General features: G+C 50.1%; 1 protein-coding gene across 1 annotated transcript in view; it reads left to right on the top strand.

Annotated features, from left to right (window-relative positions):
• g (adaptor-related protein complex 3, delta 1 subunit-like garnet) overlaps positions 1-19,793 on the top strand; it is a 330,226-nt gene that overhangs the window by 5,982 nt on the left and 304,451 nt on the right. The window contains exons 3-5 of the mRNA XM_075875995.1: positions 3,030-3,110; positions 14,787-14,867; positions 14,952-15,059. Of these exons, the coding sequence (XP_075732110.1) occupies positions 3,030-3,110; positions 14,787-14,867; positions 14,952-15,059 (270 nt within the window). The remainder of the gene's footprint in view (positions 1-3,029; positions 3,111-14,786; positions 14,868-14,951; positions 15,060-19,793) is intronic.

The raw sequence follows: 19,793 nt of genomic DNA, 5'->3' as shown, positions 1-19,793 counted from the left end.
GAGACTTCAACACGAAGTTGCTTTTGCTTCTCTGTGAGCAGTTGCGGCAAGAATTTCGCCGCGATTCTCTTCATGGCCGAATCTTCGGTCATGATGAAATGTGAAGAGAAGGCGCTGGTGCCTACCTTTTCCGCAATTTCCCGGATAGTCGCAGGATAGTCCCGCATCACCATAGTGTTCTCTTTGGCAATGACCTGGTCCTTTTGGCATGTTGATGGCCGACTGGAGCATGGGTTGCCCTCCACCGATGCACCGGTTGTACCACTTCTTAATCAATGTGCAGCTCATAGCGTCGTGACCCAAAGCCGTCTTAATCTTCCCAAATCGCTTGCCTGTTGCCTAGTTTTTGGCAATATTTGATGTACTAGTGCTTCTTCAGTTGCTCGGTCATTTTCTTTGTAATGAAGAACTGATGAGAGCACTGCGTACTCAAACTCAGCGTCCCATTGATTGATGCTATTGGCAGGTGGGAAAAAATTCACGCATGTGCACGAAGGTTCAAGGCTGGCTGATTGAAGGGCACTTGTTTGAAATCCATCAGAGGCTCGCAAAAATAATAAAGTCAGATGCTTTTTTAACAGACCTCGTGCATTCTTCAAAGTAGACACACTGTGTACGACAAATCGTACCCTAGTAGCACCAAATTCTTATGCAATGTTGCGAAAACATTGTGTGCTAACAATGTAATAATATAGTTCAGGGTTCAACTGTCTGAGGAGGGGCATACTTTTCTTGCAATTAAACTCACCAAAAATTGTGTATTAGGTGGGGCAGTGATCTACACACGAAGAATATGTGTAGTAGGCGGCGCAATGATCTGTTGTAAGAATCAGGTAGATGTCCATGTGTACGATTATGTGCATGTGGTGTCAACTGGATTAATAATGATTCCAAAGGAAAGCAAGATGAGAGTGTCTATGACAGTCGCAGAATTCCAATCAATGCTGTGTCCTGTGTTAAGGTGATCTTCAGCTAGTGCGTTGGTGGCAGTATGTCCCTTAACTACATCATTTTGGAGCTGCTTAATGCGTCGTTTCAAGTTGCCTGTTTTTCCTATGTATGATGTGCAGCAGTTTTCACGGGATATTTTATATACCCCTCCTGGATAGTGTTCACATGGGTCATTAATGCGGACCACATGGTCTCTTAACCTGTGTGAGGGGATGTGTGCTACTTATACATAAACGCACTCGTCTAATAAACGCAGCCCTAACTTCAGTACTCAAAATTAGTTTTTTTTTTTTGCCATTTAATAAACGCACCCCCTACATTTGTCCACTGCGGTCCCACTAACGGACACCTCGTGCCTTCTTGCCCATTGGACCTCTATTTTTTATTATTATGCCGAACCCTGCTCGGCCACCTCGGCTCACTTCTTCCCCCCCCCCCCCCCCCCTTCACCCTCTGCGGCCCGCCGTATAGTTTTCCTTTCTACCTGTGTACAGCATGTACCCAGTCATTTTCAAATATCCATGCGCCGCAGCAGGGTTCACAAATGATGCGAATGTAGAGACATCGCAGCTGACAAGCACACAGCAAGCGAAAGTCACGAAACTTTTCGCGCCACGCGACGGCCACTTCCTGCGAATTCGAAACTTTAAATCTCAACCACACGCGTGCTATTTTCGAGCGACGACGACAGGATTTGCTTCTGCTATGGCTATCGCGAAGGGCCATTCATCGTCATCGCATCGCAGGTTTCTGGAAAACCAGAAGGAAACCACGTGTCGACCAAAAATATTGTGACTATTCCTGCAAAATAATCCCAGATTCTCACTTTGGTTGCAAGCAAGGCAGCTGCCGTAATCTGTCGTTAATCTTGATATCGACGGTTTGTTTTGATGCTTAGTGGTAGATTGCTGCAATGTTGGTTGCTTGCTACAATGTCAATGGCATCGTCGCGGTCATTACGACGAAGCTGGCAAGGTGCGTTGTGGCGTCGTAGCGTACGGTTCTGGGCGCCCCTCAAGATCACAGCAAATACCACTGTTGCGGTTAAACGATTGTGATAAAAAAATAGCTGCGAAACGCTTTTATGGCATGCACGGGCGACTCGAGAACAGCTTGCGGAATATAGCGCCTTCAATCGTCGAAGATTAGTGAAGTGCAGCAAAGAAGCTGAGCGACCTATGTTTTTAATACCATAACGTTATAAAACCTGTTTCCCAGCAATTCTGGCGTCGGCATTGTTGGCCGTTAGCGAAAAATCATCATGTAATGCGTGACAGAAAAATCGAGAACGATGCAAATAAAATAAATGATAAAAAATCCTGGAACACAGTGGGGACTGAACCGGGGTTGTTTGGGTCTAAGTGGGGATCGAACCCAGGACATATGCTTGGCAAGTGGATGATCTACCACATGGTCATGCCTCTGCTTGTGAAAACAGTGATAAGAACTTCCTCTGCTTGGAAATGCAGCGAAAGTAACTTTCATGCTTCACAAACACACGTGTCCTTTATACATGCTTTATAATGCAACATGAAATACTGCAGTATTAATGCGTGGTACCAACGAGCGTCAGGATATGTGATTACCATAATGGCTCCGTGGTTCAAAGCCGTTATGCCTCTGTAAAAGGCACACACGCTTGTGCGCCTATTCTCTTAAGGCCACGTAGTGGGTGCATAGCAAATTCGGAAAGTTTCATGCACTTAGTGTTTAAAGTACGCACTAGGAACAGGATGTTGCTATTGCATCAAACTCCTAAAGGCATAGCTATAGGGTACCCTAATTTTTCTTTGCATTACCGGATTTTTTTCCCTCATACCAAAAAAGTTTTCACAAAATTTGCCCTGCATAATAAATTCACCTCTACTTTGCTCAAATTTTTCGAAAAAAAAAAGGTGTGTTCATTATGCGAGTAAATACGGTAGCTACTTTTATGTAAGGCCATGGAAGCCACTGTAGGTTTGTGCAAGACATTTAATTGGGCAGTAATTTTTTATTGTGAATAATTATGAACTCACCAAAATTATCACATTGATGAGTAGCTGAACATACTCATACTCTGTGATTTTTTTTTTCAGCTCCAAATGCTCGGATATGACATCAGCTGGGCAGCTTTCAACATTATCGAAGTTATGAGTTCCACAAAGTTCACGTACAAGGTAGGCGTGTTTGTTTTCGGGTCTGTTTAACCCTTTGACAGGCTCTGCACACAATTGTGTACATCACTTGTTTTTGATATTTGTACCAGCTAGGTGCTAAGGAAGAGGGATATATATCGAGCTGTGGAAGAATTTGACCTGTATAATAAGTGTGTATTTATTTGATTTGATTTCGTGCTGTGCTCTTGCATATTATCAATTTGGTGAAGTCATTACCGCATTTGTCGAGTCGTTCAATGCGCCGCTTCCTGCTAGCCACGCGAAAAAATATTTGCTCAAAATGAACTTGACCAAGAATGAACTTGCACTATATTTCTAGCCTGGGATTTCATTCTGTTTATGCCAGAACAGACCATAAATCACTTCAGTTTAATTAGATATTTAGTTGGAGCTTAATTATGATTACAGTAGACTCTCAGTAAACGAGAATCTGTTAAACGGAACTGCTGCTTAAACGGAACTATTGCCTATGCAATGCTTGGTTTCGGGCTTGCATTCTGCACCCATGTAAACCTCTCAGTAAACAGAACTGTTAAATGAAACATATTTTGCCGGTCCCTTCAGGTTTCGTTACTGAGAGTCTACTGTAGTTATGTTGATATTGGGGGCGTAGGCAGAAATTTTTATTGATGACACCTTCGTGAAGCATGTCATGGTGAAGAAAGAAAATTTCAAGAAGGGGACGGAGGGGCGGGGGGTACTGGCCTAGGGTGTGCCCCCCTCCCATGGCTATCGTACTGGTTGCTGTAGATTATTGAGTGTCTCAAAATAGCATAATATATATTGATTTGACACATTTACTGACAGGTCCTCACAGGTGGTCTAAAAGGGTTAGATGTGGGTGATCATTTCTTTGCTTGCACTATCACTAATTTATATGCCTGTGTAAAAGATAATCATGTGCTTCTATGAAGCTGTGCTTATTTTTAATCATCTGTGATTTATTTTTGTCAGACCCTGTAAGATTCTCATGTGTAGAAAGCCCATGAATCGCAGCCCGTAACCACCCCGGTTGTGTACACAGCCACCTGTATGCAGTAAAAAGTTGTTCAATCACATTTCACTGGACTGTAAAAAATGCCCGAATAGGCCTAATTGTAAATTATTGAAAGTGTTGAGAAAGGAGTAAATAAATGTCTGTTACGTCATGTTCATTTTTGATAGACATGTATATACTGCACTTTTGTAATCATAGCACTGTAAAAGCCGCAATTTCTGCTTCTTGGGTTTTTGTGCACAATGGGACCTTTGTTGAAGATTTCCCTGTCCTAACTCGGTGCGCTAACCTGAAATGTACTTTCAAAGTCGTTATTGGCATTATTGTATGTCTCGGTAATTTATGACGATGTTAACTACGCTGCTCCGTTTTGGTTGTCTGCAAACGTCTCTTTCGCTCCTTTGTATGGCTCATTTGCAACGCTTTGCACTTGTTGCCACAAAAAGTGTTTTTTTTTCCTTCATTACTGAAAACTATACCCACTTTGAGGAGCAAAGCTATGCATCGGCGAGAGTGTAGGAGTGCTCCAAGCTTTTTAGTGGCGGATTCGGTTGGCCGCTCTGGTCGTCTGGGTCAGAGTTGCCAGATGCAGAGGCAGCTCGTAATTGGAGGTGAGAGGCAGCAAACCAACCGAATACATCGGAGATTTCAGAGCGCTCAGAGCAGCCAATAGCAGCGCACCTGTAGCGCCACCGCACAGCAAGCGCAGGAAGCTGCCGGGTAAATATTGCTGCGCTGCGTCAACAAGTGATGCCGATCAGTTCAGTGGACATCTCTGACTAGTCTGACCTTTGTTATTCTTGCTCTCTCTGAAATGTCTGGATGTAGTGAAAACCTCCAGAGCATGTGGGCATCGAGAGCGCCCTCCTACCTGGCGCCTCGTTCCCAGCTGCCGCACACGCGCCAACGGCGTAGCCCAGGCGCGCATAAGCACCGGCATCCGCCAAGATGGCTGCCAGGGCGCCTCTTGGTCTGGGCCAGTCAACCGTCGGCTTCTTCCCGCTCTGGCATGTCCGGGCACGCTACTCTGGTGCGCTGCGCGGGCCTGCGTCACAACGCAGCGCCATTTCCCATTGGGCGCGCGTGATATCCTCCTCTCCTACGAGCTGTGTTGCGCCCGACTATTCGCTCGTCGCGGCAGATGCTCTCAGGCCTTCACGAGGGGTTGACGCGCTGCTAAGAAGGCGGCTTCTCGTTCGTGCGTTCGACTTCAGCCCTTGTGCGGGAGTCGTCGCGCTCTAGGCAAGCGTACTTGCTCGGTATTGCGGAGTTCCCTATACGGCCTGCATGCCCGTGAGTGTCGCAGTGTGCTGCATCTTGGGTTAATAAACCCGATGTTGTTATCCTGCCTCGTCCATGGTTTCTGCACCGTGCCGGAGAAAACGACGAACTAGGCCGCAACGTCTTCGCACGCAGCGGCAGTGGAGGACGTCGCATCCCTACACGGTTGCGCATAGTAGGTAAGCCTAGTGCAAACCTATCTCCGCATAACTGGCGCCCAACTTGGTTTCGGCATGGCTTTAGAGCAGACCCCTTCAAGGCACTCGTTCCTGTTCGATCCTGTGGCGACGGACTTGATCTCGTTCGAGGCGGACCGCTGCAATAGCACAGTGTACGGCCCTCTCGGCGACCCTCTGCTTTCGTTCACCGGGAGAGATCCCTTTTTCGGGGCCCCCTACAGTGATGTGAGTCGCTTGAACGAGGACCGCAGTCCTAGCCAAGCCAGTACCGGGCTGCATCAGCTGTTCGAGACACGCGCTTACAGGCCCGTCCCCGGCGCAGTCTCCGCTCGCTGACCTTTCCCCGTCAGCAGCACGGTTGACAGCTCAAATAGCCGCACCCTGTCCTTCCTATCGGGGGCACTCAGGTGTTGGCGGGAACGCGCTTACTGACCCGTCGTGGTCGCGAGCGCAAAGGGTTGACGAAGTCGTTCGTGAGCCTGCTCGCTTAACCGACGTCGCCACCTTCACAGACGCTCGCTGGCGTGAGACTCGCGTGGGCGACGCTTTCAACGGACGTGGGCCACCGTGCTCCGCTGTCGACCCGTTTGCCAGTCGCCTGAGGCCTCAAGCACCAGTCGGAGCGCAAACCCTACCCTCCTCCATGCCGTGTACTGGCCCTTTTCGGTCGGACGCGCATGTTGGGGAACAGGCGCGCGCATCTGTTACGGCCGCGCCCGCGTCGGAGCAGTCACCGCTGCACGCAACTGCGGCGCACCTTCTAAACGTTCTGTTGGAAGCGGTGCGCTCGCAGCCTTGTGCTTTAAAGGGAGACCCCGAGTCCCCTCAGCCAAGCGTTCTGAGTATCTTAAGGGTACCTCTGCCTGAGTACAGCGGTTATTCGGACTGCATCAGTGCCACAGAGTATCTCGATGCGCTGCACCGCTAGCAGCAGGCTACGCGGCTGAGCGACAGCGCTATGTTAGGCTCTGTTTTGCCCGTGTCGCTGACAGCCCAAGCGGCGAGGTGGTACCGGCTCGTCGGCCACCAAGCTCGCTCGATGGAGGTGTTTAGGGCGCTCTTTCGTAGCGCATTCCTTCCTCCTGAATACGAGCGCCGCATGCGTCGTGAGTTAGAGCTTCGCACACAGCATCCCGACGAATCTCTTCTCGATTACGTTCGGGCTTTGCAGAGCTCTACCTCCTTGCCGATCCTACGGCATCAGACGCCGAGAAGGTGGAGCGAGTTATACGCCAGGCTCATCCAAACTTTGCCGCTTACCTTCGGAGCGCCCATTATCGTGACCTAACGAGCTGGCATCCGATGCGAAGCGTATTCAGGGCGACATTTTGGCGGCGCAAGCCTATCGCCCGCCGTTCGCGTCTCTTGAGCCTCGTTGCGTGTGGGCTGGTTGTGACTCATCACACTGTGGATCCCCGAACCATGACGTGGCCTCCGCCGCGAGAGACCGAGACGCGCTCGATGTGTCGGACCGCGCTCTGGACCCGTACTCGTACGCCCGGGCGGCCACCGTTGCCCGGCAGCGTGAACAAGAACGGAAACCCCGTGCTCCAGTGCACGAGGGGATATCCGATCGTGGAGCCCCCACTGCGGCTAGCGAACGAACACCTCGTAGCTCTAAAGGATCGCCAAAATCCCCCCCTGTTGGAGGAAAAGGCGCGGTCTGCTTTCGTTGCCGTGAGCGTGGTCACACCGCGCGAAAGTGCAACGCGCCCCGACCAACACAAGGGCCTGCTCACCCGTCGGGAAACGGGGTGAGCCGTCAGTGAGCTTTCCTTTGCCGGCGGCTGCAGCAGTAAGAGAGCACGGGAGGTAATACAACTTCTGGCACCGATGGCGTGTCGCGCTGGACATGACATTCCAGCCACGCCGGCGCCGTTCATCGCCCCTACGATCGCTGGTCGAGACTTTGCTGCGTTGCTGGATAGCGGGGCTTCTATCTCGCTGTTCGGCGAATAGGTTATGGCTCATTTGCGCGACCGCTCTGTCCGCATTCACGCTTGCAACACTGCCGTCCACCTCGCCAGCGGTACCGCCACCTCGTGCGGCGCTGCGCGGTTGGTTGTGCGTTGGGAGAATCGCGCACGCCGACAGCGCTTTCTGCATCTCCCTGGTCTTTCCGTGCCTGTGATTTTCGGTCGCAACTTTCTCGCGCGCACAGGTATCGTGATTGACGTCGCAAGCGGAGGCTACAGGGACGGCCCTTCCGGCGCCCTATGGCCTTTCACTGCACCTCCCGTGGTCTCGGCTGCCAGTAAGTCGCTGGACACCACGCGGAAGAAGGAGGAAAGGAGACCAAACGTTGCCCCCCGTGGCCCGCGTCTCCCCCTCCGACGCCAAGACTGGTCCTTTGGCCGGCGCGGCGGAAAACGGTCCGTGTGTACAGCTTTCCCTCGAGCATAATAATGCTGCCGCGGTGAACGAGGTCTCGGCTATGCCGGTGATCCCTCTGCCAAGCAGCAAATCGAATGGCTCGCTGCCACCTTTGCCGGACAGCTTGTCGAAACGCGAGAAAGCACGCCTGTCGTCGCTGTTGACACGTTTCAGCGACACATTCACAGAACGCCCGGGTTGCACCTTTCTGGTGAGACACCGGTTTGACACAGGCGAGGCACAACCGTGGAAATGCAATCCTCGCCCCGTTAGTGCGGCAAAGAGGAAAGCAATTGACCAGGCACTGGATGAGTTGATTGAGACCGGAGTTGTCCAAGGCTCAAACAGTCCTTGGGGTTCACCGGTGGTAATGGTCCCCAAAAGAGACGGCTCTCACCGGCTCTGTGTGGACTACCGCCGGCTGAACGAGGTCAAGAGGAAGGATGCTTTTCCTATGTTTAACGTTGACTCGATCCTGGCTGCTCTAGGCGGTGCTTGCTACTTCAGCACCTTGGATGCTAGCCACGGTTACCTACATGTTCAGATGGAGCAGGCTGACGCGGAGAAAACTGCGTTCATCTCTCACAGAGGTTTGTACAAGTTTACCCGCATGCCGTGTGGCTGTTCTGGAGCTGCAGCTACGTTCCAGAGATTGATAGACCGCGTTCTAGGGGACGCTAAATGGCAACACGCCATGGCGTACCTCGACGACATCGTCATCTTTTCTCGAACGTTCGAGGAACACCTTCACCACTTGGAGGATGTCCTCGGCAGGTTGCGTGCCGCCGGGTTGACTTTGAACCCGAAGAAAGCTCAAATAGCTGAGACTCGCATCTCACTATTAGGCTTTACCATTCAGAGCGGTCGTGTTCTGCCGTGCGAGGAGAAGGTACGTGCCATTGTGGAGTACCCGACGCCGGCAAACATTGAGGGCCTGAGGCGCTTTTTGGGCATGGTGAACTACTATCGACAGTTCATCCCAAACTGTGCGGCCCTCCAAGCGCCCTTGACTGCACTTTTGAAAAAGCCGGCACGATGAAGCCTGGGGCCAGAACAAGAGCGAGCCTTCAAGGCGCTTTCCGAAGCTCTAGTGGCCACAGCCGTGTTAAAGCTGCCCGACCTGAACAGGGAGTTCGTTGTCCAAGCGGGCGCGAGCGACCTGGGTCTCAGCGCGGTACTGCTTCAAGAGAACGACAGCGTCTTCCGGGCAGTCGCCTTTGCGAGCCGGTCACTTAACGCCGCCGAGCGTAACTATAGCGTCACTGAAAGGGAATGTCTCGCTATAGTTTTTGCTCTCCGGAAGTTCGACTGCTATGTCGACGGCGTGCCATTCATGGTGGAAACGGACCACATGGCATTCACCTGGCTTAAGCACTTGCACGAGCTCTCGGGCCGCCTTGCGCGCTAGGCGTTGACCTTGCAGCGGTGCAACTTTGTTGTGCGCTACCGAAAAGGGAGTTCGAACGTCGTGGCTGACGCCTTGTCGCGTGCCCCCTTTTCGGCGCCCGACACTTGTGTCCGCCACTCCCGAGAGCAATCGCATCAAGTAGGCCCCGGGCCTTCTGGCTCCAAAGGGTCGAAAGGCGCGAACCTCGATGCCGAAGTGACTTTCGAGTCTACAGCCTCGGGTGAGGACGCATACCTGGTAGACCCTGTCACATCCAACGGTATCGTCTTCAGCAGAGGGGAGCTGCTCAAGGCACAGCAGGACGATCCGTTTTGTCAACACATTGTTGACGAGCTCAAAGAGCTGAGCTCCCAAGCGGAGCGTGGTGGTCAAGCTGCCGGGAGCGAACAGACAGCTGGTATTGCTATCTGCGCCAAGTGCCGTACGCAGGCTGGTATTGATGCGGGCACGTTCGACTCGTACCTGCTTGATGCCGACGGCGTTCTCCTGCGCTACGTGCCATCTAAAGAAGCTCCCCAGGAGTATTTCAAGGTGGTGATACCCCGCAGTCTAAGGAAAGCCAGCTTAGGTTATTTCCACGACTCGCGGTTGGCCGGACACGCGAGCGGCCTTAAGACTTTTCAAAAGTTGTGCCGCTGCGCTACCTGGCCTGGCATGAAGCACGACGCCCTTCACTACGCCCGCTCATGCCGCATGTGCCAATGCGTAAAGCCTCGCGGGGGCAAGCCTCCCAGGCTCATGCAGCCGATCGACAGCCAACAACCTTCGCAGGTCACAACCTGTGACATTATGGGACCTTTCCCAAGAAGCCGGAGAGGCCATGTTTTTCTCCTGGCTGTTGCAGATCACTTCACGAAGTGGGTCGAACTGTTTCCCCTTCGGAAGTTAACGGCATGCGTAATCTGGGACAAGTTGACCGAGGTCTTTACCTGCTTTGGCTTTCTGGCGGAATTGATCACGGACAATGCGTCCTATTTCACGGTCAAGGTGTTTGTGGATGCGTGTGCTGCCTTTGGCATTAAGCACCATAAAACAACCACGTATCGCCCGCAGGCCAACCCGACCGAGCTGATCAACCGGAACCTCAAGCCTTTGCTGACAGCCTTTACGCAGCAACACAGGGATTGGGATGCTTGTCTTAACGAGATCGGCTTCTCCTTGCGGTCTATGGTCAATCGCTCGACAGGGTACAAGCCCGCTTTCCTCAACTTCGGGAAAAAGCTGCCTAACCCCATGGACCGCGTCCTACGGGGTGGCGGCGGGGCAAGCGCTGCAAAGGTCAGCCCGTCTGGCTACGCGGCGGAACTGCGCTCACGGATGGACGCGGCCCTCAACCTAGCGCGTTCCAACCTGGCGAAAGCGCGAGCTGGTCAGAAGGCTCAATACGACCGGTCGCATCGGGATGTCCGTTACGATGTCGGCGATCTCGTCCTCAGGCGCAATCACGTCTTGAGTGACGCCGCCAAAGGCATCTCGGCCTCCCTTTCGGCCAAATGGCTGGGCCCATACCGAGTGCACACCAAAGTGTTGCCCCTGGTATGCAAGCTGGCTGACTTCCAAGAGAGACCAGTCAGTGGTCCAGTTAACGTCTCTGACCTCAAACCTTTCGTTGCCCGCAGCAACGACTTCGGGGAGGGGGAGGCTGTCACCGAACCGCAAGGAAATCGGTATAAGGCTGGTTCTAAACCACGCCACTGGTACAACCGGCGATAACGTACTTAGGCTGATTTCGCCCCTGGCATGTAGCGGGACGTTATCCCTTCCATGTAAGGAAGCGGAGATTTATAGCTGCTGTGCGAGAACCCATCCAGCAGCAACAGTAACGGCTACCTGGCGAGCTTTCTCCCTAGGAACACCATTACACGTGCTGCGCGCAGAATATCCACCCAGTTCCTAGCACTCCCGGCTGCTCGAAAGAGAAAAGCTCTTTCCCGGTGGCTCACTCTCTCACTGGGTATCTTCCGCATAGTCGGCGGGAGAAGGGAAGCGTGCGCCCTATTGGCTCATGCAACCTTCAATCCGACAGAGTAGGCTCTCTTTATTGGGCCAGCTTGTCGCGCCTCTGGGACCGCACCTTCAGTGCGTTTATGCTTTTCACAGACACCTCAGCATTCGTTATGTCCTCCTCGATGACCCGTTCTTCCAAGAAAAAGCCCGGGAGACAAGCCGCGCGCTCGGTCGTTCCGCAGGCACCGGCTGCGTCCATGCCGCCTCCGTCGAATTCTCCCCCGGCCCCGGGTAACAAGACACCGCCTCGTCGTGAAGTCGCTACGTGGACATTCCAACATGGCACTGAGGCCCCGGTCGCCTTTGTGTCGACTCGTCGCTGGTCCAAGCAACGCAATGTCTGGGTGGGGTTAGACCCCGAGTCTGTCCCGCGTCCGTTCCGCGGACGCACCCCTTTCGGACCTGCTCGACGCTTCCGGACGTGCCTCGATGCCGCCTGAGGCCTCCTACTGCGACGCTTTTGGTGTCCTGCTGGTGCACGAGGCTACCCACCTCCGTTCGAGGGTTCACCGAGCGAAGTCCGGCGGTGCCCCTGCGGTCATGTCCACTCCGGCGGTGCCGCCTAGCCCGGGCCTTCAACCTGCCCTGTCGACCGACTCCGTTCAGGCGGTCGTGGCGGCGCTCGTCACGGACTCTTCATTCAAGTCGGCCATCGCTGCTGCGGTGTCCGCTGCCCTCCCGCAGCCCCAGGTTCCTGCTGAGACGCCGCGGAACGAAGACACCGGGGCGCCCGACGATCTCCTGGACGGCATGGACCTGGACCTCAGTTTTTCGGTGTCGGTGGATACTGTTATTACGGCGTCTTTAGGGCGGCCTCGGTCTTAGGACGGGGGGATGTGGGAATCGAGAGCGCCCTCCTACCTGGCGCCTCGTTCCCAGCTGCTGCACGCGCGCCAACAGCGTAGCCCAGGCGCGCATAAGCACTGGCATCCGCCAAGATGGCTGCCAGGGGGCCTCTTGGTCTGGGCCAGTCAACCGTCGGCTTCTTCCCGCTCTGGCATGTCCGGGCACGCTACTCTGGTGCGCTGCGCGGGCCTGCGTCACAACGCAGCGCCATTTCCCATTGGGCGCGCGTGATATCCTCCTCTCCTACGAGCTGTGTTGCGCCCGACTATTCGCTCGTCGCGGCAGATGCTCTCAGGCCTTCACGAGGGGTTGACGCGCTGCTAAGCAGGCGGCTTCTCGTTCGTGCGTTCTACTTCTGCCTTTGTGCGGGAGTCGTCGCACCCTAGACAAGCGTACTTGCTCGGTCTTGCGGAGTTTCCTATACGGCCTGCAAGCCTGTGAGTCTCGCACTGTGCTGCATCCTTGGTTAATGAACCCGTTGTTGTTGTTATCCTGCCTCGTGCGTGGTTTTTGCGCCGTGCCGGAGAAATCGACGAACCCGGCCGCAACGTCTTCGCACGCAGCAACAGTGGAGGACGTCGCATCCCTACACGGTTGCGCATAGTAGGTAAGCCTAGTGCAAACCTATCTCCACAAGCACAGCGCATAAATCTGGCGATCATCCTCATTCGAGCTGCTACCTTCAAGGTATATCATGAGGCTCCTGCGAGCGGGTGTAACGACAACATTGACGTTTCCTCTGCCTTCGCTACCGCCTCATTATCAACACCGTGCATTTATGGCTTCGTAGATGTGAATTCGCCCCACACACGCGCCAAAACGCGATTAACAAGGCGTGTGTACGAAGTAATACGCGCCCGACGATACCCCTTTCCGAAATGAATGCTCGGGCTCTTCACCTCGTTCACCTGCCAGCAGCCGCGTGAATAGCTGGCTTGTGTCATGTGATCTGTCCTCCTGGTCAGATTGCGCCACGCTCTCACTTCAAAGTTAGAGCGGTCGGGAGTGCTCAGAGTCGGAGGCTGACGCTGTGGAAGAACCAACCGAAGGTAGTCCGAGTACTCAAATTCCACCAACCGAAGGTGCAACCACTTTTCAGAATGCTCCAGAGCGCCTGAAAATGCCCAATCAAATATGCCATAAGAATGGCACCAGACACAGTCTCTCTTAACAGATTCATGGGCTCTATTCTATCGTTACTTCTGTATGTATGCATTCCTAAATAAGAATTATAGCTAGATATGACTTCCTACCATTTTAATACTTCCCGCTTACAAGTTTTCTCTCTAAAATGCTTTTTTAGCCTAATTATTTCTCATGTTGTGAGCACGTTCTGAACGTGTTTTATTGCGATAGCAAATATATAGACACTCTCGGCTGAATTTTGTTGCCGGTGTCGCTGTCACTCGCCGTCACTCACCGTATATGTATACGTATCTGTATATATGAAAATGCAAGAAAAAAAAAACAGAAAAAGAGTCTGGCGCACGGTATGGAACTTGGGTCCCCTCATTCGCGAGTGTGAAGCGTTAACCACTGAGCCACCGAAGAACACGCTCTTCACCATTCAAACGGCAAGCTATTTTTCGCTGGCATCTCTGAGGAATTATGAGGGGGGGGGGGGATTACCAGCAAGATGGCGCAATGAGCGCGTTCCATCGCATCGCACAGCGGCGTGCACTCTAATCTCCCACGCGTGCTATGCTCCGCTTAAAGGAGGGGAGTGACGCCCCCTTGTGGGTCCTTATCTCATGGTGGGGAGGAGGGGAGGATCGTAAGTATTGGCTGGCCTCGGGCCTTAGCTGGAACAATTCTTTTGTAGTGACCGGGTGCACAAAGGTCACTGCAATCATTGCAGTCTCTGTTTTCGAAAAGCCCGCTTTTCAGACACAGTGAAGCAACAACTGAGACGTGTGTGCATCTGTACCTGTGAGTACGTTTCGTGCGTCATTTGTGTGTGAGAAGGGCAGGGCATGTTTTGATCTGCTTTTCATTCATGGCATGACCTTCCAATTTGTTGCTATCGCATTCATTGATTCACCTTTGTCGCAAAGCTCTGACTTTTTTAAACATAGTCGTGTTTCTCTTACAATCAGTTTTTTTTTAATATTTTCCAATATTGATGTCCCTTTTCTACAAAACTCTCCTATGAATCACGATCAAATTTTTTCAGGTTAAGCCTAAATTCCTTCTTAATAGACTGAACCTATAATTTAAAAAAAATTTTATATTATGACTAACAAAAAGAAAAAAAAAGATTATTTGGAAAATTTCTCTCATAGCACATCACGAGAAAGGACATTTTTTTTGCTTTAGGAGCCTATTTTTACAGGTTAGGAATAACAAAAAAGGTACATTTAAATTTGTGCTTGTCCTAATTTTGACACTTGGCCAGAAGAAATAAAAAAAACTGCACAGTCCAAATTGCACAGACCACAAGCTCTTAATGAACACAAAAGATTTCACAACAAAATTTGTTACAGTCTTTGACATATAAAGCTGAAACCAGGACAATCTGTTTGCCTTCCTAATGTCTGTTGATTTAACAAGCTTTTACTGCAGACTATTTCTTTTCTTGTCCGCAGCGAATTGGTTACCTGGCTGCATCACAAAGCTTTCACGAAGGCACCGATGTCCTCATGCTAACCACCAACATGATTCGAAAAGTAAGCTGCTTCTGTTCATTCTGCGGGTTGCACAGTGGCTGGTGTGGGGTGGCTTTCCAATAAAGTTGGCCTTGTGTTTGGCAGGACCTGAACAGTCAGAGCATGTATGACTCGGGCACAGCCATGAGCGGCCTGGCCTGCTTTGTGACCGCTGACCTGGCACGGGACTTGGCCAACGATGTGATGACGCTGGTGAGGGGAATAACATGAATTTCATTGACATCTATGAGGCTTTTGTATTATATTTAAGCTTACAACAGCCAGAAAGAAAAATGATGGCTCATGGTAGAATCAATTGTTCGCTACTGCAGTTGAACCGCTTTATAAGGGAAGCGCACTGTGTGAAAAAAGAAGTGAAAGTTTAAGGGCTGGTTTCCTTTTACTTGACAGTATGAGTGAGAACCAATAGACAATGATGCCAATGGATGTGTGGGGGATGTCAGATTTAATTCCAATGTAAACATGAATCAAGAAAAGTGCATGAAAAGACAACTTGCCGCTGGCAGCAACCAAACCTGTAAAAATATCCGCAACTGTGAATATATCTGCAACTGTGAACCAAAACACTTACTTTTTAGACTACTTAGTGTTGTCTCCAAGATATGTAGGCTCCACTTGGCAGAATACTCATTGTGCAGTGCATGATTAATGTTCCCTGTTCATTCTGTCAATATATGTAAGACTTCAACACTTAACTACTCAATACCACCAAAAGTGCAATGAGCAAACAAATGGGCTGTTGGCAAATGTGATGATCACTAAATAACTGTATTTGCTAGAACAGGAAATCAGAGTATTGCTTCAGAATAGATTCGAGGCGCTGAACAAGATAACCGATGTTAGCGTCGACGCAATGGACAATAATCTTACTAGTGTCATCAAAGAGTGTGCAATGGAATTTGGAGTTACAGTTACTAGACAGGTTACTAGCAAACTACCTCAAGAGATGAAAAATCTTACTAAGAGACGACAAACTATGAAAGCCTGAAATGCAAACGATAAAATAGAGCTTGTGGAGCTCTTGAAGTTAATCCATAAGCGTAAGGTAAACGACATCAGGAGGTATAACATAAAAAGAATTGAGCTGGCTGTAAAAAGCGGCAGAAGCCCAATAGCTGCGAAAGCAAACTTGTGCGTAGGCAGAAGTTCTACGGACGGACGGACGGAAGCAGAAGCAACCTGGATGATATCATGAGAAACAATGATAGTACAGGGGAATTCAACATCTTACCAGTAACTACAGGGGAAGGAAGGAAGGCCCTAGAAGGAATGCAAAGAGGCAAAGCCGCTGGTAAGGATAGGGTAACAACGAACCTCCTGAAAGATTGTGGAGAAATTGTGCGAGAAACAGTACCCACCGTATATATGAATTGTGTCTTGATGGGAAGGGTACCAGAATCTTGGAAGAACGCCAACATAATCGTAATCCATAAGAAAGGAGACGTCAAGTACTTGAAAAATTGCAGGCCGATCAGCTTACTGTCCGTTTTTTACAAACTATTTACAAAAATAATAGCTAATAGAATTAAGGCAACATTAGAGTTCAATCAACCAAAGGATCAAGCAGGATTTTGTACTAGGTATTCAACAATAGATCATATCCATACTATCAATCAGGGGATAGAGGCATGGAATACAACCAAGCCCTATACATAGCCTACATAGATTACGAGAAGGCATTTGACTCATTCGAGATATTCGCAGTAAAGCAGGCACTACAAGATCAGGGCGTACAAGAACCCCGCATAAATATATTGGAAGAAATATGCAGTGGATCTACCGTCACCATATTTCTCTATAAAGAAAGTGACAGAATTTTAATAAAGAGGGGTGTAAGGCAAGGAGATAAGATCTCTCCAATGTGTGTTTACAGGAGGTTTTCAGGACCCTCGATTGGGAAGAGTTAAGGATAAGAGTTAATGGAGAGTATCTTTGTAACTGCGATTCGCTGATGACATTGCCTTGAAGAGTAACTTGGGAGACGAATCGCAGCTCATGATTATTGAACTGGACACTGAAAGCAGAAAAGTAGTTTCGTGCATATATTTTTTGCAGACCTAGAGTAATGTGCAACAGTGTCGTCAGAAAACAGCGCTTCGCAATTGATGGAGAGACGCTGGAAGTTGTAAAGGAATATGTCTACTTAGGACAGGTTGTAATCGCAGAGCCGAACCATGCAAGTGAAATAAATAGAAGAATGAGGATGGGGTGGATCACATTCGGCAAGCATTCTGAAATTGTGGACGGTGACCTACCACTAACCCTCAAGGGGAAAGTATATAACAGTTGCATCTTGCTGATACATACAGAGCAAAAACGTGGAGGCTTACAAAGAGGGTTCAGCTTAAATTGAAGACAGTGCAGCAAGTGATGGAAAGGAAAATATAGGTGTAACCTTAAAAGACAAGAAGAGAGCAGAGTGGGTTAGGAAATGAACCGGGGTTAAAGGATATCATAGTTGAAATCAGGAAGAAGAAACGGACAAAGGCTGGGCATGTAGCACGTTGGCAGGATAAACGCTGGTCATTGAAGGTAACTGACTGTATTCCCAGAGAAAGCAAATGTACGAAGGGGAGACAGAAAGTTATGTGGGTCGATGAGGTCACAGGTGTAACATGGCAGCAGAAAGCACAAAACCGGGTTAATTGGCAGATCATGGGTGAGGCGTTTGCCCTGCAGCGGGTGTAGTCAGGCTGGTGATGATCATGCAAATAAACCCTCAAAAATGCTGCAAAAGACAGGAAAGTTCTACAAAAGACTCACCGAAAAAAAAAAAAAAAGCCCAGATCTTATTATTAAAAGTGGAACTGGCAACTCTGGGTTCGGCACAAGTTAGCAGTTTCACTCGCATTACGATTGACAAAGGTTGTCTGAATGTGCTTCAGAAGTGAAATGAATACAAATCGAATACAGACCTGGAATAGTAAAGTGGCCATTTTTGAGGCAGCTCTCCAATTCCACCAAATTTCATTTGACAAAAAAAAAATAATAAAAACATTTATCTGACGAAGGAAATGAGCCCGCTAGGTAGCCTGTAGGTGAGACTAAAGGGTTTCGATGCCATATGTAGAAAAAGTTCTGAACGTGGGCTCCTTGGCGCTAAAGAAACACACTATCAAACTGCTTCAACAACAGACAACTATGTCCACACAGTGGAGAATATAACCAACAAACAGCATATAATAAATATTGTGCTACCATTTGAAAAATTGTGAAAGATAACCATTTTCTGAGTGGCCGGTGATTGTCCGGTCGAAGAGCCTTTGGCCTCACCGTCACAACCGGTAGATTGCCTCTTGCGGAAGCCTCCAGTGGATTAAAAGCCCAAAAGTGACTTCTCGCTGTTTCGGTGTTTCGTTTCATGGTGGTTTTCCTGTCAATTATCATACTTGTTCAAATAACGAATGTACTCTCATAACAAGTGCACCCCTATCTTCAGTTGTCAAAATTTGTACTTGTCTCTTGCACGTTATAATATGTTTCTTGCATGTAATAATAAAAAAAACATTCGGCAGATCCCATGTACCTGAGAATCGTCGTTATGTGAAGCATGCGGGGGAAGGTGACCGTGTTGCAATATTTTTATTGAGCGACTCGTCATGAAATGACAATAAATATATGTACAAATGTTGTACGCACAGACATATGTTGAAGAGTTGCAGATGTCTAGAGAATCAGTTGTTTGCGCTTGCGCATTGATGCCAACTGGAACATGCGTACAGTGGACTCCTCTTAAATGGAACTCAAAGGGGATCCATAAAACTGCTCCATTTATCAGAAGTATCATTTAAGCAAAGTACACTTGTTTAGTGAATCAAGACATTTATTTAAATTGCACAAACCTCACCTTACTCATGAGAATGAGTAGAAGAAAAAAAAAAAAGGAGTGAAGAGTGGTTTGTTTGGCAAGCTTGAGTTGTTTTTTCACAAGGTATGCACCCATGCCTGACAAACTAGCTAGAAATTTTGGACAAGCGTCATGCTCGAAATAGCGCTGCAAAAGTTCAACAGCCTCTTTAGCTGATCAATCTGGTGGCATCACTGCACTGGCAGTGCTCGTTGTAATGACGTAACAGTGTCGACAGACGAGCCCTCTGTGTATCATCCAACTGAGTCGGGCTGGCGACCAAAAGATGTAGTGCCTCTTCGTGTCGTGTTGGTCGATCCACACAGGTGTTTCGAGCCGACGAGCGCAAAACGCCAGGGTACGACCTCGAAGTGTGCGGGCGACACGGTTCGTGCCGCGCCTTTCGTTCACGAAGGGGACTGTAAGAGGGCAAATGCGTTAAGCAGGGGCTTGGCCCCGAACTCACCGGAGGGCATGTTTCCGACGCTTCTGCGGCAAAGGCAATGGTAAGCGCCGGCGGGCTGATGAACGGCCTGAGTTGGCAAAACGGGCCATCACGAAAACCACCATTCGCAATATCCACAACGATACTGGTTTTAAGGAAAAAGTCCTGACTGAGAATCACTGGAATATTGAGCCCTGGAAGATGAACAAGACGGCATCGTCTCATTTCATCTCATCTGACAGTCAACCTTGCAGCGCCTGCCGAATGGACCACGCCTTTTGCAAGGGTAAATGTCGGGCTGTCCCACAAGCGCGCTGAGTGCTTCTGCAAGTGGGACAACACCTGTTCGCCGAACGAGGTGCTAGCGCCCGTGTCCAGCAAAGCTGAAAATTCACGGCCGGCAATATTGACCGGATTGAACGGCGCGCGCTTGTCAGCAAGAAAAGTGCTTGCCCTGCACGCAGAGGGAAGAAGCGAAGGTTCGGTCGCTCGTGCATTCACGAACAACCCACAAACTTGTTTCCCTGCCTCGCAGGAGACCTGGATCCGGTGCACTCCCTTGCTATGTGCCCTCGTTCATGGCAGTGGTAACAGCGCACTCCATCACGGTCTGTTTTCCTAGACGGAGCAGCCT

Source organism: Rhipicephalus microplus, chromosome 10 (genome assembly GCF_043290135.1).
Source record: "Rhipicephalus microplus isolate Deutch F79 chromosome 10, USDA_Rmic, whole genome shotgun sequence".
NCBI lineage: Eukaryota > Metazoa > Arthropoda > Arachnida > Ixodida > Ixodidae > Rhipicephalus > Rhipicephalus microplus.
Note: the sequence above shows the minus strand (reverse complement) of the source record. Positions and strands in the feature narration are given on the sequence as shown.